Source organism: Balaenoptera borealis, assembly GCF_965194805.1.
Source record: "Balaenoptera borealis genome assembly, chromosome: 8".
Taxonomy (NCBI): domain Eukaryota; kingdom Metazoa; phylum Chordata; class Mammalia; order Artiodactyla; family Balaenopteridae; genus Balaenoptera; species Balaenoptera borealis.
In genome coordinates, this window is record NC_138865.1 from 52,157,712 (window position 1) to 52,180,292 (window position 22,581).

At 44.1% G+C, this 22,581-nt stretch overlaps 1 protein-coding gene across 1 annotated transcript in view; it reads right to left on the minus strand.

Moving 5' to 3' along the window:
- Positions 1-18,804, minus strand: part of MTAP (methylthioadenosine phosphorylase) — a 39,103-nt gene extending 20,299 nt beyond the window's left edge. The window contains exons 1-4 of the mRNA XM_082400621.1: positions 18,629-18,804; positions 10,172-10,258; positions 8,589-8,647; positions 4,366-4,533 (exon numbers count right to left, since the gene is read on the minus strand). Of these exons, the coding sequence (XP_082256747.1) occupies positions 4,366-4,533; positions 8,589-8,647; positions 10,172-10,258; positions 18,629-18,661 (347 nt within the window). The 5' untranslated portion in view covers positions 18,662-18,804. The remainder of the gene's footprint in view (positions 1-4,365; positions 4,534-8,588; positions 8,648-10,171; positions 10,259-18,628) is intronic.
- Between the last annotated feature and the right edge of the window lie 3,777 nt (positions 18,805-22,581).

Here is a 22,581-nt window from a genome sequence, read left to right on the forward strand (position 1 = left end):
GAAAAGCAAAAACAAAACAAAACAAAAGCCAAGTAAATGCATAGTTATGCCTCTAAATTTCTAAGTCTTGTCTCAGAATTTGGTTAGTCTTATATGGAGCCCTCACCAAACCACAGGCAGGGAGGATCCAGCTTCATAAAACACCTACCACTGATCCTGCTGGGCTCAAAGGAGGGAGGTGCTTCTACCAGCAGGAAGGGAGGTAACAGCAGAACCACTGAGCAAGTAAAGCCGCTGGCTGTCCCAGCTGCTTCCTGGACAGTGGCAAATAGATACAGGAGATCAGAAGACACAAGGATGCAGGCAGGTGTAAAGCACAGTAGAGAAACAATCTGAAAAGCCTTAGTGGAACCCTGAGAGTAGCTAAGCTTTCAGATTTCTGTCTCAGTTTCATGTGCAAAGCCAGATTCTGGGGCGAGGGATCAACTTGGATTCCCTATGAGGTCTTTTCTCTCCATCACTCAGACAGTCTTGCTTCCCCACCAGAGACACTGTGAGAGCCAGATGTACCCTGCACGGGCAGAGGTTTGTACCACAGGAGAACTACCCCAAATTATGAATCTTGGGAGTGTCTCCCTTATAAGATCCTTTTAAAGTAGAAATAGCCTCACAATCCTAAAACAGATGAAAGGTCAGACACATTCTCTCCCCAGTTCACATGGACTGTTTAATAATGGTCAAGAAGCAGAACAAGCCCCATTCTTAACCATGTTTTATCATGAATTGCCAAATGACTTATGGCTCTGATGGTGGGGACCTCCACCAAGTAGAAGAAAGGGATTAATCAAACCCAGTACATCAGGAGGCCCAAGGCAGGCACTGAGGACACTTACTGTGGGCGAGCCTCTTACAAGTTCTTGGTATGAATTACTATTTTAAATGTTTGGTTTGTGAAGAATATTGCACATGGGATCCAGGATAAGGGAAGAGTCAGGAAACCTGTCACTGTGCAATACACATGGGAAAATGACCAGAGAACACATTCTTTCAGCATTTAAGTTCTAGATCCACATACATTTTCCTTTCTACAGCAGCCCTAATCACAAATGAAAGATTACTTTCACTTTAAATATTAGCAAAGGTTATTTCCTTGCATGTTTGAGAAACAGATGCAAGGACTGAGTACACACACCCAAAAATACTGGAACCAACTCCTCGCCCCACCTGTCTGCTGTCCTGATTTCTCCAGGTCAGCCACACCCAGGATTCCCCTTTTCTCACGCCGAGGCTTTCAAGTTTTCACAGGCTGGGATGTAGCATAAGCAAACCCAATGATTTTCAGAAGAGAATGATCTTATTTTCTTAAAAGAGCTTTCAGCCTGTCAGACACCTTCAAGGGTATTTTTCATTTTCAGCTTATAGAAATCTAATGATTTTTAAAACAACCATAAAAATCAAAGCTACCTGTCACTCTTAAATCTTAATGACTTCTAAGGTATGCACGGCATGGTTGACAAGCCAGGTTGGTGTTTTTTTCCCCTATGCTGAGCACTGAGGGCAGAGAAAGCAAGATGCTCTAGTTCTGCCATCTGTTAAAAAAGGATAGCCATACTATTCCATTTTGATTCTTTATCACAAATGTATGTCAGGGAGATTAAAACAGTCCCTCTAGTCTTTGAAGACACTTTAGGATAGGATATTTTTTCTAAGATGATGTGCTGGCAAAGTTATAGCAGTAGTAAGCAAATATGTGTTTCCAGATCAATCCCTGGAGAAGAACCCATGGACAGTGCAAGGAAAAGGAGCTTAAGTGATGGAGTTCAACCTGTAATTTTGAAGAGAGGACCAAGGGCCACATAGGTAAAGTGATCTGCCTGAGGCCAAACAGAGCCAAGATGACCCTTCTAGAGTTCAGTGCTCCTGCTCCCACAGTTCTAATCCTCTGTGCACCTCTGCAGGATGCTGCAGTCCTATCAAACATTCTGGGGCTGTGGTTACAGCTATGGGCACTGAGGCTGCAAACAGCATAGCCTGCAGCTCACCATTCATGTCTGATGACAGCACTAAGTGGAGGTTCAGATGCCTGCCTCAACACACCAGGATTTACTCTGTTAAAATAAAAAAGTGCTGTCAGTACAACACATGTAGGGCATTTCTCACAAGGCAAAAAGTTCTGATTCTCCTCTCCTGTAAGACATTCTCAAGCCTGGTTAACAGAAACCACACAGCTCAACACAGCAGCAGTAACACTTAGAAGATGCTCTCCAATAGCAAAACAATGCAAGGCACATACGTAATTTAAAATGTTCTAGCAGCCACATCAAAACAGTATAAGAGAAACAGGTAAAATGAGCTTTAGTACCTTATGTAACTTAATATATCAAAAATGTTATTGTTGCAATATGTAACTGATACAAAATTTGAGATTTCATTCTAAATGTTATTCACTTAGGGGATCCTCCTTTTAACAGACCTTTTTTTCTGTTTTTACCAAGTGATGTTAACTAGCAGACATACTCCAGCCCAGACTCACACTAAAGGCATTTATTGGACAGGTACCACATGCTAGATCCATAAAAGGCACTCGCTAGGGACTCAGAACTCCCAAGGCGAGAGACTAAGGAGGCAGGTTATAGACATGGCACATAGAAGAAAACAGATACCAGAAGATTTTAAGGTCACACAGCTAATAAGTGCCAAGGCAGAAAGAAACCAGATCTGATGGCAACGCCTGTTCTCTTTCTATTCTCTTTGTGCCCCACCTGCTTTCTTGAGAGCCAGTATGTGAAACATCTACATTTACTACATGTGAGAAAAAGATCTGGGAAATGCAACAGTGTACAGTTACACCATGTAAGTAACAAATTAATCCCAGGCTTAGTATCCAAGCCAAACTTTTCTTTCCAGTACCATCTATCATACTTTATAAATCCACATCATTCTAGAGTTTTGTGCACTGCATTATTAAAAACACCACATTGCACCCATTTTCTTAGGTCATTACCTCCAAACACATGTCTTTGACGGCCATAGAGATTTTGATCAAGATGTCCCCTAAACACAAACTCCAGCCTCCCTCTCCCTTCGAACAATCATGTTCATTCAGTCACTCAAAAAATACTGACTGAGCAACCACGGGCCAGGTAGTATTGTGGGTGTTGGGGATAAAGTGGCAAACAGGACATATGGGGTCCGTGCCCTCACACGGTTTACATTCTAGAGGGGAAGATGAAAAACATATAGTGTCAGGTGCAGAAAAATGATAGGAAGAATGAAAGGGGAGGGGCATGTAATGATTTTAGTCTACCCTCATTATTTATTAGGTTGAACCACATGAAATTACTGATATTCAACCATTTCTAACTTAGAACAGGCAATTTCATTTGGTTCAAGCTAATAGCTTCATTTCATCAGGAAACATTCAATGCTTCTGATGGACTACGGAATATTTAAATACCTGAAAAGCAGAAGACACACAGACGAGGTAGGAGAGGCGTTGGGTACAGCGAGCCCAGAGTTAACAGACTGGAAGAGCAGGATGGACTGAGGTGATGGTCTGGGTGAATGGATGGGGAATGCTGATAGGAGCTACCAAGTGGTTTACTCTCTGTGGTACTTCTCCCCACCGCTCTGGCTCAAGTAGCAGACTGCAGTTACCTGTCTCCATCCAGAGCATTCTGGGAAGTGGTTACTTCCCCCAGGAATGGGAGGTGGGAGCAGCATGAGGATGGGGTCCCTAGGAGACCACCCATTTTCTTGTGACTTCTTCAACTACTTCTAAATGCAGAGAAAGCCCAGGATCTTGGCAGTCCAATATTTTGGTAAAGGAACATTATAGATTCCTTGTGCAGTTAAGTAACAGAAAATCCCTAGCTCAGGAACCAACTATTGATCTTAACATCACGAAAAGACAACCAGACATTACGTGCCTCCTGATATGATGCAGAAAGATTCTCACCAAGAATTCAAACCTGGTTCCGATCAGGCCTCTAGAGTTAAGCACTGGTTTACGGTAAACACAGGGGACAGGGGAAGACACTAAATGAGACTTAAGGATGCAATCAGTAAAATCCAGCATGTGGGGAGACTATAGGACAAAAAAGAAAAAAAGGCTTCTCTGGACCCTCATTTCAACAAACCAACTACAAAAAAAAAAAAGTCTGTGAGACAATAGGGAAAAAGAGAACACTGCCTAGACATCTAATACTAAGGAAATATTAAGTAATTTGTTTTTTAAAGAGTTCTTTTAAAGTTACAAACTGATAAATGTTGAAGCTGGGAATTAGGAACTTGAGCGTTCATGATGATTCTTCTATTTTGTATCTGTGGGCCTGTGTCCCCTTTCCCCCAAGTCCCCACACATAGTCCACTTGAGCTGGGAATGATCGTACAGGAGGAGCCTGAGCATTTTAGATGACTGCTCACCTGTCAATGAACTGATCAATAATGACGATATCACCAGGCTGAATCTCTTCCTTCAAGGAACCGCAAGCTGTGGTCACTATGACATGTGTACAGCCCTCCTCCTTCAGAGCCCAGATGTTCGCCTGATAGTTGACTTTCGAAGGCATGATGGTATGCTGCCTCCCATGCCTAAGGAAAGAGAGTAAATATATTAAATATGGTAGAGGAGTGAGCAGGGCATTTTTAATACTCTTGGAAAAGAAAACTCATTTACAGCAGTGCCTTCCAGCCCTTCCCACCAAAATGCTTTCCTTGGCAGAGGAAGAGTGAGAACAGGCCAGGCAATAACCAGCCTACTTTAAGTATAAACTATTTGGTTTTCAAGTGCAGACTCGGGACTTCCCTGGTGGTGCAGTGGTTAAGAATCTGCCTGCCAGTGCAGGGGACACGGGTTCGAGCCCTGGTCCGGGAAGACCCCACATGCCACGGAGCACCTAAGCCCGTGCGCCACAACTACTGAGCCTGCGCTCTAGAGCCCGAGAGCCAAAACTACCGAGCCCACGTGCCACAACTACTGAAGCCCACGCGCCTAGAGCCCGTGCTCCGCAACAAGAGAAGCCACCGCAATGAGAAGCCCGTGCACCGCAAAGAAGAGTAGCCCCTGCTCGCCGCAATTAGAGAAAGCCCGCACGCAGCAACGGAGACCCAATGCAGCTGAAAATAAAAATAAAGTGCAGACTCAATTTACATTTCATATTTTACTTTCCTATCAAGAGTAGGTAACAGCTTACTTAGAATTCACTCTCCAGTAAAATGTGCCATGTCTATCCTGCGGGGCACCAACACCCCAGAATCTGAGGCATCTGGTCTCTCATAAGCCATGACACGGAAAACAAGAGGTGCCAAGGAAGAAACACCCAAAATAGAAACTCAAGTTTCCAGTCTAATCTCTCTATTCTTTTCTGCCCGATCACCCAAATAAATTAATGAAACATTTAAAATATTAGATTTCCTAGTTGTTTATGTTGACATCAGCAGGTATGGTCCAAGAATGGATCACCTCACGCATCATTACTGTTATGGGCTCAATTATGTCCCCTCCAAATTCTTAGGCTGAAATCCTAACCCCCAGTACATCAGAATGTGACCGTATTTGGAGACAGGGTCTTTAATGAGGTAATTAAGTTAAAATGAAGTCATTAGGGTGAGTCCTAATCCAACACGAATGGCGTCCTTATAAAAGGACACAGACATACACAGAGAAGAACATGTGAAGATATAGGGAGAAGACAGTCAGGTACAAGCCAAAGAGAGGGGCCCGGAACAGATCCTTCCCTCCCAACCTCAGAAGGAACCAACCCTGCTGACCCCTTGATCTCCGACCTCTACCCTCCAGAACTGTGAGGAAACAAATTTCTGTTTCCACTCAGTCTGTGGCACCTTGTTATGGCAGCCCCACCACACTTAACACAACCGCTGATGATTTCGTGTCACGCTTCAAACAAAATCCAAATACTCTGCCATGGCGCTCGTATCATCTGGGCCCAGCCTACAAATGGCAACGTCAGTCCTTACCTTTATCCCTTCCCACCGGGGCTCAGCCTCACTGGCCTCGCTGCTTAGCTACACTCATTCCTGCTTAGCCTTGGCTCGCACATCACCTCGCCAGAGGAGTGCTTTCCACGACCACTGCATCTCCATCACATCACTACCCCCTGACCTTATTTTTCTTTCTGGCACCTGTTGGCCACTCAAACTATGTATTTCCTTCTCAGTGTCCATCTTTCCCACTAGCATCAGCCCTGAGACGGTGAGGCCCTTATCTGTCTTCCCTGCTGGTACCTAGAACTGGACTTGCTATATGAGTAGTTCAATCTGTTGGACGAAAAACTGAGTACTTACACACACACTCTTTCCCCCTATCTCTCTCACACATACCCCCCCACACCCACCCACCCAGTGTGCCAGTAAACAGCGAGTAACGGGAACTTGATTTCTAAAATTATTTTAAAAAATTCACACGTTAGAGAGTATATTTATAAGCAGTATTTCACAGAGAGTTAAAATTATCCTGAGCTGCTTGAAAAAGTACGAACATCACAGGTAATGTTCTGCCACAGGAAGGCTAAGTGTCAAGAGACCAGTGGTCTTCACATGTGATAATGCAGAAACAGGCTTTCAAGGAAGTAACAACACACAAAAATCTCACTTTGTACGATAATGATTAAAAGTTTGGGCTTTGAAGTAAAACTGCCTGGGTTCAAATCCTAGCTCTGCCACATACCAGCTGTGTGACCTCATCAAAATCACTCAGCTCTCTCAGCCCCCAGTGTTTTTTTTTTTTGATCTGTAAAATGGATAATAAAAACATGCACCACAGGGTTGCTATCCAGTATCCCTTGTATCATTCCATACTGATATTTTGAAATAAACTTTAATGTCTCTTCTGATCACCAACAACAGAATTAAGAATATGGAAATAATTTGTACATAATTGCAGACAAGCATTAGCATATCAGGGTTTTTACCCCAAGGTCATAAACGACCTCTCAGAAGGTGGAAGTCCATGAATGCCCAGAAAGTATGGTAGTCCCCGCTTATCCACAGGAAATGCGTTACAAGACCCCTCTGTGGCTGCTTGAAACTGCGTATAGTACTGACCTCTATATACGCTATGTTTTTTTCCTATACTAACAGGTGGGTAGTGTACACAGTGTGGATACGCTGGACAAAGGGATGACTCCTGACCCAAGCAGAGGGGGTGGGACGGCACACGATTTAAAACTTATGAATTGTTTATTTCTAGACTTTTCCATTTCATACTTTTGGACCACAGTTGACTATGGGTAACTGAAACCGTGGATAAGAGGGGACTCCTGTACATGCATTTTTCTAAGGCTGGTCTCCAAATCTCTGATTAGATTTTCAAAAGAAATTCACATATCAAAAGGAGTTAAGAACCACTGCATAGAGTGGTTCACAGTCCGACACACTTCAGTTCAGCTGGCAAGAGTATAAAACCTTCACCATGGGGCTACAACAAGAACCATTTTCTCTTACAGTCTGGAAAAAATTAAGCGTTTATCCAGCAATGACCACAGACCAACAAAGAAGGTTGCCTGAAATCAACCCTATGCGACCATCTAGAACTAAAATTTAGTTTTACTGGACTCAGCAAAGCCACTTCCGTTTCAAAAATGCAGTGTGGCAGACAGACCCTAGGGTGGTCTTCATTTTCATGCTCTGAATAATTCCTTCCTTCTCAACTGTGGGTGGACCTGAGATGCTTCCAACCAACAGAACACAGCGGAAGGTGCTGGGAGTCACTCCCATGATCAGGCCCCAGCCTGCCAGCATGCGCTACCTGGCCCTCCTGCTGGCCTTGCAGCAGCAAGCTGCTGTCTCGTGAACTGCCCACGGGGAGGGCCACAAAGCAGGGAACATGGACAGCCTCTAGGAACTGACAGCCTCAGTCCTTCAACCCTGAGGAACTGAGTTCTGCCAACTCCTACGTGAGCTTGAACGAGGACCTGGAGCTCCAGATAAGAACAAGCACTTAAATATACCCATGTGACACAATATATACTTGTGTGACCCTGAAGAGGACCCAGATGAGCTGTGCCCACACTCCGGTTACCTGGAAACTGGGGGATAATGTATGCTGTTTCAGGCTGCTAAATTTGTGGTCATTTGTTATGCAGCAATAGAAAGCTAATACATGCAGTCTGACTAATTTCTAACTGTGTGATAAAATGACTTGCTCTTGTCTTTAGGGAACAGCACGAGCCTTGTCAAGGCAATAAGGGTGTAGACACCACAGAGAACCCACCTCAGCGACCTGAAACCCACTCCCCACAAATCCAGAACTATTACTACACAAGGGGTCATGAATGAAGCAGTTTCTCTTGATCTTGTTAACTAGAAGATAAAAGACAGAAAAGAACAAAAGAAAACATTTCCTCTTGCAGCTAGAACTGAAAGCAGAGCTTCAAGTTTAGTCAAATCATTGCATCACTCATTGGATTGTTCTAAACATTTTCCCAACCTAAGGGGGGATGGGCAAGATCTTTAATCTCCAAAGTCAGTAAAACCTACCCCGAAACCATAAGCGATAAAGATGACTCAGATGCTATGGCTCCACCAACACATTAAAAACTCATACCTGCATCATTACTCTTTTCAGAATTTAAGTTAAATTTAAAATGTCCTTTGGTAGTAACATTCAAAAGCTTGAAATACGTTACCTTGCAAGGAGGACGCAATCAACATTCTTTATCTTCCCCAAAATTAAGGCATCAGAAGGCTGCACATAGTGAAAAATGGTTACAAGTCAGTGATTTAAAAACACATATAGAAACAATCAAAAAGCTGCCATTTCAATTGTTCACTTGTAGTAGGATTCATAGAAACTTGGGGTCTGAGGGTATATTTCAAAGAAGTAAAAGAGTCTAGATTTGATGGATCAACTTAGTCACTCAATGTTTACTGAGCCCTCTCTACCAGTACAGAGATTCGTAAGACTTAGAAGCATGCGTGGGTAGGTACCACTTAGTAAGATCTATTTGTAGCAAGCACCCCTGGGGACTCTTGACACCACACTGATCATACACAGATGTGTCAAGGCTATTTGGCAGGTTCAACAACAGGTGTGGGTGAAATGCGAAAGGAATAGGAGGCCACTATCAGGGAATTTAAGAACTCAGCACTGGAACCATTTGCTGTGTTAACCAGGTCTAAGATGGCCACAAGATGACCTCAGGTAATGGAGGAAAAGGTCTGAGAACCTAGGAGGTTAAGAAAACATGAGTCTAAGAAGTGAGCAAGCTGACGGCAGGACTTGGAGGATACGGGATCAAATCTAAGGACTTGGCTGAAAAGGAGGGTTTGGTTGGGATTGCCAAATACAGGGATCTTCGCAGGAGGATCAGAGGAACCACAGCATTTGGAAGTAGCCCTATGGAGTTAGGAGAAGGCAGACACCCTCACCCTGGCTGGATGACACAAGGGCTGGGAGAACTAAACAGCCTCCTTTTATTTTTATTTTTTATTTTTATTTTATTTTATTTATTTATTTATTTATGGCTGTGTTGGGTCTTCGTTTCTGTGCGAGGGCTTTCTCTAGTTGCGGCAAGTGGGGGCCACTCTTCATCGCGGTGCGCGGGCCTCTCACTATCGCGGCCTCTCTTGTTGCGGAGCACAGGCTCCAGATGCGCAGGCTCAGCAACTGTGGCTCATGGGCCTAGTCACTCCACGGCATGTGGGATCTTCCCAGACCAGGGCTCGAACTCGTGTCCCCTGCATTGGCAGGCGGATTCTCAACCACTGCGCCACCAGGGAAGCCCCAGCCTCCTTTTAATAGAAAAGGAGTGTTTATTTCCAATTCAGTTATGCAGTTGTGTTCTCAGTCCCCCCCAAAATCCCCCTTTGGGCCAGGGTGTACTAAGAAAAGGCCATTAGATATTTCCTCCCATTTGTTAAAGACTGTGGTATGACCAATAGGCCCCAAATTAGAAGCTGATTTGAATGCAGTGATCTGGAGAGTACAGTTCCTGTGTTTGAAATGAGCATCTGGCTTCTAGGGGTATAATTAAGAAATTATTTGTACACATTTAAAAGCCATGTTCTCAGTAGTCAAGTCCAAGGCAATCTCAGGGATACTGTCTCAGTTGGCAGAACCCAATAACAGAACTCCTGGCCTCTCTCAGCCTGGGGCAGGCAGCCCTGTGCTGCCAAGACAAAAGCAATTTAAAAAAATTTTTTAACTTAAAAATCAAGGCAGCAGGGAGAAAGAAAAAAGCTAGTATGTCTCCACTAACTGGATATTAACCTTGCCAAATGGAGTGTCCACATATTTTTCGGTTCTTCCTTCTAAGATTTCTGGATCATCCAGGCCTGTCCCACCAATTATTCCAATCTGAAGGAGACAATAAAAAGATATCACATTTGATCAGTTTGCAGTAGAAACAAAATGATTATTTTAAGCAAATTCGTTTATCCATACTCATATGCTCTTCTCCATTCCTGCTAAGCCCTAGTTGTTTTAAAAATCTGAACATTCCTGAAAAGCAGTCATTTATTCAGCAAACATTCGAAAGCCTTCTATATTCCAGAAATAACCAAAGCATGAGTCATCTTTTTGGACTAAATCACATTTTTGCTGACTATTTGAATAACAAATTAGCATGGAAACGTACTTCAACTAGTTTAAATCATAAAGCCAAACCTAAAAATAGGTAAATATGGTTGGAGAAAGTACTTTCTAACCAATTTTATTATCTCTACTAAATGCGTGATGGAATAAATGTTCAAAAAACAACTAGGATAGAAAATATTCAGCATTTCCATTTGGTAAGGATTTCTCCTCATTACCGTACTTGATAAAGAAACGAGAGATTTTCTTTCCTATGCCACTAAAATCAGAGCTGTAAGGGATCACAGATAGAGGAATCTGGAATAGCATGAAAAGTTAGCCTCATTTATATTTATGAAATCCAACTGTCATTCATATACATGTAAATGTAAGTAAGTAATTCAAAGGTCTGTAGTTCCAAATTATTTTTAAGTGTCATATTGCATTTTCTAGACATTAACTTAATTGTCCTCATCTTCAGGAAGTAATTTGAGTTTAAAAACCCTGATATTACCCTATAGAGTTAATCTAATTTGATGATTAAGACACCTGAACAAAAACAATTACAGAGATAACTAAATATATTAATAAACTGTTAACTAAAAATGAAATAACTGAAATCATTAGGAAGGTTTCCCTGGGTTGATACTTCCTAAAGGAAAAATACTATTTAAATTGTCAGCAACAGGCTACAGAGATGACTCTTTACTAGAAACCTAATAAAAAGTCACGTGAGCATGTTTTTTTCAATGAACAGCTTTAAATCTATTGTCACTTGAGTAAAATTTCTACTCAAAGAAAGTAGCTCCTTGAGAACAAAACTCCAATGTTAAAAATTAACTGAACATCTGAATTAAATAATTTTGAGATCAGGTTACACAGTTGATTTATACTAGTATGTGGGAAAATAGTTACCTCTCTGGCCCTATTTCCTAGAAAAATAAATCAACAAAATAAGAAAAAGGGCGACTGAGTAAGATTTTTACAAAGAACTGCAGGTTACATGATTTAGTACTTGGAAAGCATCCCACGACTTCCTCAAGTGGCTAAACCAGTTTTTGAAGTTGCTGCCACCTTGTGGTACATTGTTGAAACCACAGCAGGTTACATATTCTACAGCAAGTCAACATTTTTCTTTGTTACAACTTAACATCGTAGGTAGAGACTAACCAATACAGGACTGCAGTTTTCAAATCAACAGAAGTGTTCACTTACGTCAGTGGGTTTAAATTCATTTCAGTTCAGTAGAAATTTTTAAAATCACACTATTTTATGAAATCCTAACCCTTCCTGTAGCTGGTGTCTTTATCATTTCATGTAAGGCCGAAGCACCACAGATCATAGTTGGGATGGGGTAGGGGGTGTAATGAACTGTCCAGCCCATGTCATCACCTCAGACCACCGAACTGAGTTGCTGACTTTGAAATTACTCTCAGCCTACCCTCTGGGGACTCTTCTACTCATGGAAATGTTTGGTGTTTTTTTGCTTCCTTTTTTTTTTTAAATACTACCACTCTGACTTGGCTGTTTCTGGCCATTCCCCTGGGCCACGGCATCTCGCATTCTGGATTTAACACTGGATTCACACTCGTATATACAAAACAAACCAGACTTGGTTTTGAAACCACCCTCTGTTTAGGCAAGCCAGCCCAGCCTCACAGCAGTGAATAAGAAATGCCAGTTGGGGTCCTGCTGAAGTTCAGTGCCCTGGAGCCCACCCTCAGCAGCCCCAAGCTTCAGCCCAAACCACGCTGGCTGCATGATGACCATGCACTGGGTAGCTGTTAACTCAGCCCTCAGTGAGGAATATTTAGTACTGGGTGTGAAAACAAGAGCCATTACAGCTCGTCAGAAAGGCCAGGATGTGTTCTCTGGCACTGGAATTATCTGCAGGAGAGCCCGTCCAGTCAAACTGGCTCAAGTTGTTTCTCAAAACCCATATCTTGGAAGGGACACAGGACAAGTGTAGCAACTGAGTACAGCCACACTAGGGAACTCCATCGCTAACCTTTTTTTTGCTGCAGACGGAGGCCAGCAGTGCCAAGATGTGGCAATGTCGCCACCTGCTGGCTCCATGGTAAAGTATAACTATGGGACGAAACTCCCAAGCACTAGTGGCCTAACTGTCATTCCCCTCCAGCCTCTAAATTCAAATGGTCAGCTCAGTACCTGCCTTGATAAAGTAACTGTGTCTTCGCATTTACATGTCACAGGCACTGTGGCCAAGTTCTCCAGGGGCCTTACCTCATTTAATTTTCACATCCACCCTGTAAGATGGGCCCTACAGTGTAACACCCATTTTATAAAAGAGGAAAGAGAAACACAAAACTTAAAAGAAATGTGTCCAAAGAGCAAATTATAAAGAGCAAAGCTGGGATTGGAACCCAGGTCTTTCATACTCAACCACTATGATGTACTACCTCCCAGTATCCCCTGGAATCCTTGATAAACACCACAACCTATTAGAAATTTGTCTCCATGTTATGAAGAAACTGATCCTCAGAGTTCAAGTTCTGGACGAAGGTCACAGAGCAAGCATGGAAACAGCAACTCGGCAGCTGAGTGACCCACCTTGTAAGGAAGGGGGCTGTCCATGCAAGACCTCATGCATACTTACCAGGCTTTCTAGGCCAGAGGCATCGCCCTCAGTCCAAGCAGTCCTAAAAATGCTTAGGAAAAGTGTTCAAGGTCTGAGATGGAATTTCTGGGCCAATTCTGCCCAGCCAGGACTTCTTCACTACACAAGATAAAGTTCTGAAATAAGGACCCCCTGGTCCATCAAGGCCATTGCTAGATTTTAACAGCAAGTTGATTCATCCCACACTTTTCCACTTGCAGACCACAAAGCCAAACTCCTCAAAAAGAAGAGATGGTTTGACTTCCTCTCTGAGACTGTGTAAGCATTTTATCTAAATGTTGTCTTACCCGGCCAGAATGGTTACTTCCAACGATACCAAAAGGGTTCACACCAACCCCTACCCTGTGTCCACTTCCCCTGGTACCAGCCACAGGAGATTTCACATACCCCACTTGGTTTAAACAGCCGCTCACCATCACTTTATACTACATGGAGGAACCTAGCACTCCATGAAGTGGAGAATTTCATTCTTTTCTTATGGCTAATATTCCATTGTGTATATATATACCACTCCTTTATCCTTTCATCTGCTCATGGGCACTTAGGTTGCTTCCATCAACATTTGTTATTTGTAGACTTTTTGATGATAGCCATTTTGACAGGTGTGAGATGATCTCATTGTGGTTTTGATTTGCCTTTCTTTGATGATTAGCGATCATCAAAGAGCAGGATTTGACTATGTTTGGAAATAGGGTCTTTGAAGAGGTAATTAAAGTTAAATGAAGTCTTGGTGGGGGGAGTGCTAATCCAAAATAACTTCAGGTTCAGAACATCCCTGGTTTTTATTTAACCAACCTCTCCTTGCAAAGTCAAGATATTATTCTAATGGGTAGACACCCTCTTTGAAGATACAATTCACCTCCTGAAGTGGTCAGTGACTTTTTGAGGAGGATTTTCCTCCAAGCTTACTGTACTCTGTAGCACTCTCCTTCACTTGTGGAAGGACATAGGATTCTTCCTGGTGCTCCTCCTGGGTCAGCTGCTGGATACTAGAATCCCCAGGGGAGCTTTCAGTACCAAAGCCCAGGTCCCAGATTCCAGATATTCTAATTGAGCAAGACAGAGTTGTTATTTTTCTTAAAGCTCCTCAGGTGGTTCTAACGTGTAGCCATAATTGAGCACCCTTGCACTAGGGCCCAGATCATAATTTCTAAAATCTGGGCTAGCTGAGCATCATAGGCTGAATAATGGCTCCTGCAAGAGAGCCTCTCAGCATTCTAATTATGAGAACCTGTGCATGTTACCTGTGTGATTAATGATTTTGAGATGGGGAGATGATTCTGGATTATGTGGGTGGACCCTAAATGTAATCACAAGGGTCCTTTGAAGAAGGTCAAATGAGGAAGAAGGCGATGTGATGATGGAAGCAGGGAGAGAAAAGGCGATGTAATGTAGGGCCCAGAGCCAAGGAACGCTGGTGATCTCTAGAAGCCGGAAAAAGCAAGGAAACAGATACTCCCTTAGATCCTCCAAGAGGACCTGCCCTACTGACATCTTGATTTTAGCTCCATGGGACTCATTCTGGACTTCTGACTGCTAGAATTGTTAAGTGTCTACACCTGTGTTGTTCTATGCCATCCAGTTTGTGGTGGTTGTGACAGCAGCCAAGGAAACTAGTTCACTAAGAAACACCTGAGGAGCTTGTTAAAAATGCAGATGCCCAGCCTTTTCAAAGCTCCACGGCCAATGGTTATCACATTTTAGCGGGCACCTGAATATACTGAGGCTCTTGAAAATCCAATTTGCTGCCCACCTCCCCATTTCAGATTCAGCAGGATTGGGGAAGGGCCAAAGAATCTGCATTTCTAACAAATTCCCGGGAGGGTGCAGATGCAGCACAGGCTTTGAGAACTACTGCTTTAGATGCTTTTGAGGCACAGACTCTAGAATACCATGATTATAATCACAATCAAAAAACCTTCCTCAGGGATTTCCCTGGTGGTGCAGGGGATAGGAATCCGCCTGCCAATGCAGGGGACACAGCTTCAATCCCTGGTCTCGGAAGATCCCACATGCCGCGGGGCAACTAAGCCTGTGCGCCACAACTACTGAGCCTGAGCTCTAGAGCCCGTGAGCCACAATTACTGAGCCCACATGCTACAACTACTGAAACCTGTGTGCCTAGAGCCCGTGCTCCACAAGAGGAGCCACCTCAAGATGAAGCCCACGCGCTGCAATGAAGACCCAAAGCAGCCACACACACATGCACACACGCACGCACGCACGCACGCACACACACACACACACACACACCTTTCTCAAAGCAACAGCAAAAAAGCCCCCATCTCTGTTTTTCTCTGCTGCTCAGGACACCAACCTGGCTGCTTCTTCATCTCCTCACCAGGCGGTCTCTGTCTCAGGGATTTATAGCCCAGGGGTCCTCAACCAAGCGCTGAGGCTCTCCTGGGAGGTGCCTGGAAATCCACGGGGAAATTTCTGGCTGCCACAATGACTGGAGGGAGTGCTACCAGCATTTTTTGGGGAGAGGGGACCCAGGATGTGTTCTATGTCCTACAATGCTCAGGACAGTTATACTAAGGGAGGAATTGTCATGCCCCAAATGGCATTGTGTCTCTAGGCAAAAAATGAAGGCTCATTGGTCATTTGGTTTCTAACTGGGGCCTGTGGGTTGTCCACCAGTTTCTCAAGGTCACTCAAGGACTTTCAGTGTGAAGGCCTTTGCTGGCCGCACTCAGCCATCGAAAAAGAGAGCTTCAAAGGCCTGTTCTCCAGTCTAGACTTGACCGTCCCCCTTAATATTGATACCATTTTGGGCTTCCCTGGTGGCACAGTGGTTGAGAACCTGCCTGCCAATGCAGGGGACACGGGTTCGAGCCCTGGTCTGGGAAGATCCCACATGCCGCGGAGCAACTGGGCCCGTGAGCCACAATTACTGAGCCTGCGCGTCTGGAGCCTGTGCTCCGCAACAAGAGAGGCCGCGATGGTGAGAGGCCCGCGCACCGCGATGAAGAGTGGTCCCCACTTGCCGCAACTAGAGAAAGCCCTCGCACAGAAACGAAGACTCAACACAGTCATAAATAAATAAATAAAAAAGAACGTGAATTTCTTTAAAAAAAAAAAGCAAAACTGGGCTATTCATTAAAAAAAAAAAAAAAAATATTGATACCATTTTGTTTATAGCCCACTACCCAACTATGATGGGACCATATCCCCTCCTTGTCATAGCAACCATGTAAACAAGACTTATTTTTAATCCCTCAGAGTAAAAGCTGGGCAGCTGCCTAGGGGAGCCATGGCCCATTACAGGAGCCCTCCAGAATGCCAGAGATCGGTTCAGCCCTCTACATGGCCAAGCATGCCACTGCCCGTGGCTGTTGCCGGAGGACACTGTCTCCCTGAGGTCCTCCCAGACAGTGGCTGCTACTAGTACTATGGGAGAGTGTCCACTGGGCACTCGGCAGGCAGCTTGCTTCATGCAAACACTCTACACTCCCTTTTCCTTAAGGCTGCATGACCTTTGTCAACAGAATAAAACAGGGCACAGGGACTACATGTCAGATTTCAGAAATGGCTCACATCTAGTTGGTGGAATGCCAGGCTCTAAGCCAATTCTATCACTATCTAGGTCCAACTATAATTCTGGACTCCTTAGGTGACCTTTCTGGGCCTCAGCTTTATGTCCACAAAAAGAGGTTTCTGTGGTTATATGGTCTTAAGGAACACTACAGCTCTATATTTTATGATCTGGGGATAGGATACGGTTTTCATTAGCTTATTTTGCGCTGGACACTAGCATTTCATGTTTTCTATATAGGATGTTGCCTCAGCAGTCTGGCAGAAATGGTGTAGGAATCATGGATTTGCAACAGCAAAATTTTCACCTGTTCTAACCCCAAAGAGAAAAATCAGCAGGCAGGCCTAGCACTATTTGTACCTATTAATTTTATTTTCTGCAGCTGGCCAAGAACAAAAATATACATCATTCAATATTTACATCAGGGCTGTAATCACAGTGCCCATTCTGCACTTAAATGCACTGCACTAATTTTACAGGGAAACTGTGTGGTAGGGAGAATGCGAAACCAGGTTAAAGTGAGACTGTTTTAAATACCACTGCTCTCTATTTTTAATGTCACTCTAAGTGTATTCTTGTAAGGGAAAGGCGATAGTTTCCTGCTTGTCCACTGAAAGCTGTGGTCTATCATAATTTAATTTTTGGAGAAAAGATGTTCAAAATTAATCTCAGCTCCCTCACTTAGAAGCACTACCATTTAATAAGTTTCAGCCATGTGCTAGAAAGACAATACAATTCTAACGTCTCAGCAAATCCTGCAGTAATGTTCCCATTTTACTGAAATGAAAAAGAGCTTCATAAAAATTCTGCTTTGTTTTCCATGACTGATAAGGAAGAGGCATTCTACAATATTTGTTTAATGCAAGATTTTTTTCAAAATGGCAAAGGGAATATAGTATCTAAATGTGACTGCAACTCTCCCCAACCCACCCCCTGACATCAAGTGTCTGAAAGCTGCAAGGGCCTACTAAGCTAATCACTCTGGTTGATTACATACTGATCTCAGAGATTTGCCTTCTCCAGGGGGAACTGAACACAAAACGCGGAGTCAAGAGAGATACTTGAAGGCGACGGACCTTCCTATCTCACGGCCAAGAATTTCTAAAGCCAAACAAGTCAACTGAGTTTTTAGCTGATCATAAACAGCCTGGAAGAGATCTTAACTTTGATCCTGTTTATTTCTGTGTACTATAATTCTACAGTCTCTCCCTGCGATGCATCAACCAGGAAGAAGTGCGTCAAAGTCCCAGGGAAACTTGTTGCAATCCTCGGAACTCTTGCCCTCCTCCGGCCAAAGCTCCCACTGCACAACGATGCCTTGTACCGAGACCTCTGAGGACCAAGGGCACAAGGAAACTGATCCCTAACTTTCAAGGTTGCCAACAAAGCAGTTTAAAGCCAGAGGCCTCCAAACAGAGAGTGGCCCAGTATTCCCATACTCCATTTCGGTGTTCTAAAAAACTCTCAAGAGTTCTCAAAGCAGAGAAGGCCTAAGTTTAGAACACACAAAAAAGCCGGAAGCTTGCAAAAGATCAAGCATGCAGTTTTCCCACGTGGGCCGCGGGCAGAAAGCCAAGTCAGAGCGGAAGCGTTGAAGTCGGTCAGGGCTCAAGGAGCCCGTCTCAGCGGTTGCAGGTGCCCACCCACCTGGCACACCCGCTAGCCCCGGCCAGACGCATCTGCCCAGAAAGGTGCTCGGGAAGGGTTGGGCGCGGGCGCAGCACCGGTCCGCTGTCCCTCTCTGAAGGGCTTGCCTACCTCCTGCGCGCTGCGGATGCAGCTGAGACCAAAGGCTGGGGGACGACGCTGCAATTGTTCTCTCTCCCCCGCCCGCTGCCCCTGGGCTAACCGGCCTCAGACCCTCCCCGCCGCGGCGGGGGCGCACTGGCTGGGCGCACGGCCCAGAGGCGTGGTCTCCCCGGGTGGGAGCGGGATCGTACAGGGCACGGAGGACCGCAGCAGCCGGGACGACTAATCTCACCTTCACGGCCGCGGGAGTGGCACCTGAGGCCATGGCTGCGCGAGGAAGGAGCGACGGCCTCGGGCGGGGTGGAGACGTGGAGCGGCGGAGCGGAGCGGTTTCAGGCGCTCGGCCCGGGGCTGAGCAGCGAGGTCCCGGGGGCGGCTGTGGCTCCTCCTCTTCCTCCCCGGGACAGCTGGATTGGCTGCTGGTGTGGGCTCTCCCCCGCCACCCCCCCCCTCAATTCGAGGTTCCAGTGTCCCGCCCCGTTTGCAGACCTTTCCGGTTCTCCGTTGATTTTTTTTCGACCCCCAGTTATAACTAACGGGCTCATGATAGTGAGAATAATGGAGACCGTTGATTGAGTACTTACGTTGTTCCAGACTCTGTGCCTTGCACTTTAATCAGCTCCGTTAACCATCACAAGAACGCTACAAAGAAGGAAGAGCAGCACTCCCGACAGCGCTTCGTCTCAACTGCAAGCTCGGCCTTATCTGTAAAACCAGGCCCATTCTCGGTGCAGAAGTTCTCGCGGGAGGGAAAATCGTGGAGAGGAGGGAACAGGCTCTTCGCTGAGGTTACCTCCAGCTGCTAACGCGGGGCGGGGCGGGGTGCGGTTGGCTCTTCTTATCACCGTGACCCAACCGGGGGTTTGCTCCTTTCTATTAATTCGTGGGGGACAGAGCAGGGGTGGGGTTGACCCAAGACTCAGGGATGACAAAAAGAAAATAAACAGAGTAACGTGGTGGTGGATAACCTTTCTGACCTACACACTCTGGCTGTTTGAGGGCAGGCTTTCAAGGGGATAAAACATTACCTAACTCCCAGCCTGGGTCCACAGGGCCGGGGCCATCTTTAACCTTACGCACACCAGGCAAAGTCCAAGACAACTAGATTCAGAATCCAGACTCATGTCTTCATCACTCATCACTGGCTGGTCACTCCCCCACCCCGTTATACCAGCCCTTCACTGGGATAATCCCTTACTCTCAAAATGCCCATCCCTTTCCTACTGGGATAATCCAATTTAAACTCCCTGGATGGATTAAACTCTCTTCAACAAAATGCTGGGTGACAGTGATGTTCTGATATACAGAAACTTTGCAGATTACTCTGTGGGTGGGAGAATGGCTGTGGAAGGGTAGACTTTCCTCTTTCCCTATAGCAGTAAAACACTGAAACAAGACGGAAGCATAATTTCATTCAAAACATCACTGTCTGGGTGCTCCCTGTATACTGTTCACTTAAACAGTAAAGACTTTCACTCTCTCATTATTTGCTCTAGGTTTAAATATTCTTGCAATGTAATTTTTCTTCTATTTCTTTTAAGTCATAAAATGAAATAGCAAAGAATAAAAGTAGAAGATTAGGGTGCTCCTTTGAAAGAGCAGGAGGCTGGGAGTTCCTCCCGAATGTAGTTTCCTAGGAGCCTGTCTGCTGCTTGTCCTATTGTTGATAGCCCACTACTCAGAGGGGAACCATTGCAGGGACACAGATACTTGGGTTTTATGGCTGCTTCACAATTAGGGGATCTTGACCAACTTATGTGCTTTAATGTGACCGGCAAGTCCAGTTTCTACTCAGCACTGCCTCCCTGCGGAAAGTTAGACCCTGTTAACAAGTTAAATCCTGTAAGCATTAGAAGACCCCTAGACAAAGAAGGAGTTGGAAACCTGGAAGGGTTAAAAACAAAATTCAACTGAGTAAATTGGAAGGTCTGACTGGCTTTATTAGGCAATTCATGAGGGCAGCATCCACCTAACTAGAACTAGAGGGCTCTCAGAAGTGTTGTACACAATGGAAGGTTTTTATAGGAAGAAGGATGGGGCAGGGAGCTATTACCAAAGAAAAGAAATGATTATTTTTAGGCCAGGACATCTTTTTGGATGGAAAGGACCAGCAAGGGTTTTATCATGCATATTGCCTCTTCTTCCTCTGTAGTGGGGGAGGGGAGAAGGGAGAGGTGGATGGAGAGGACCCTTGTGACAGATTATCTCATTGGTGCTGATCAGAAAATTTCAAACTATTTCTGAGGAAGGTCGAAACTGCAGTTAGGTTAGGTATTGAGTCTAAGTTTGGTTTCATGGGCTTTTAGCACAAGCAAGTGATGCCATTTTGGGCTTGTGGTTTTCTTTTTAACAGGGCTAAACTGGACTTCTGGACTTTCCTACTTTAAATTTCAGGACAGGGCTCAAGCATTTGCTCTTGAACTTGTGATGTCTGTGAAGGGAACATTGTCCCAAGTCTGGTCTGGTTTTTTGAGTGATGTAATTTATAAGCCATTTCTGGGAAGAAATTAGCATTTCTAGACAAAATTTAAACAATTTTTTAACTTCTCAGAAACCAGACACCCACCCACCAGCTGACTGTAAGGCACTATTTTGTTCTTTGTGTATGGGGCATGGAGTTCAAGACAAATTGATACTCCTTCCAAGGGGACTCTAGCAGTTCTCATCATTATGCATTATGAGAAAAGAGCATACAAATATTAGAAGCATGGGACTGGCCTGCTATAGGTAATTTGAACTGACAACAACCACTGCAGAGTTTTCTTAATAAAAGAATCGATTTTAGAAGAACATGTCAAAATAAGTTTTCAGAAAGTTAAAAACATTCAAACAAATAAATAGTTGGCACAAGTCAGAGATGTATTTAACTCATTAATAAAGGAACCAGCAGGATGACAAAGCTGATTCAAAGGAGGATGTAAGATGCTGCAACAGCAGAAAAGAGAATGTTAGAATAAGATGGAAAAATTAGATACAAAACTGGTATATATTTTACAAGGCAATAAAACTCTAGCCTTCGGGGTTATCTTGCCTGTGAACAGATACCACTTGCATCTTCAACTTCGAAAAAAGATTGTAACTTATCTATCTTAACAAGCAAGATATCTACCACCAGAGTCTGAACCCTTATCAATAAGAAACAATAGAACAAAGTTACAGCCCTTAGGTAAAGGGTCTGCAAACCTTTCCTACAAAGAGGCAAAAACTGAGGAGTGTGTGAAGCTCAAAAACATAGACAATATCTGATTGAATGAGCCTGGCTATATTCCAGTACAACCTTATGGACGCTTAAATTTGAATTTCATATACTTTTCACATGTGACAAAATATTAATCTTCTTTAGATATTTTCCCAATCACTTAAGATTGTAAAAACCATTCTTCATTTGAAGCTATGCAAAAACAGGTGGAGAGCTAGTTTGGCTGAGGAGGGCTGGGGCTATTGTTTGCCATTCCCCTCCCAGAAGCAGATGACCTTTGGGCAGACTTGTTGAACAATGCTTTAATATGTCTTTGAAAAGGCAGACAGTAATCTTTTTGGCTTACTTCCAAGTTTTAGATAATTTTTTCTTAACAATCCCCAGAATCAAAGTAGGACAAAATTTCTAATAATCAGTGGTCTCCATTTTTGATTGGTATAAAGAATCTTCAACAAGACAATAGGAGTCTCAAGCATCTGTCTATGAAAGTAGCATCTTGCCCTACTCTTCTTGCCTATAAATTCCTACTGTTTACCTGTACCCTTGTCTTTCTGAAGACAATTCTAAAAAAGTACCCATGCCACCTTAACAACAATTCTGATTATGGCACTACATGGATATTTCAATAGCTTTCTCTTTTTCCCTGTAATCCCTCATACATACCTTGCCAGCTTCTATCACCTAGCCAACAAGGTACTGAGATGGTGTTGCCAATAGCTGTCCACACCAGGTCTTGAGCAATGGTCCTTCCATGTCCCACGTTCCCTTGTTGGGGAAAAACCTACAATGATTTATGTCTTTAAATATGACTAAATTACATGCTAATTTAAAAGACTTCTCTAAATCATTCCAGGAGCATCAAATATTCAAGAAGAAATGTTCACACAAATGCATGAAATATATCATCTCAGCCGACCATATCAGCTTTCCCACTGAAGGTCACATCTCTGCTACTGACCAGTGTGTCAGTGCTGGATGGGTACTAC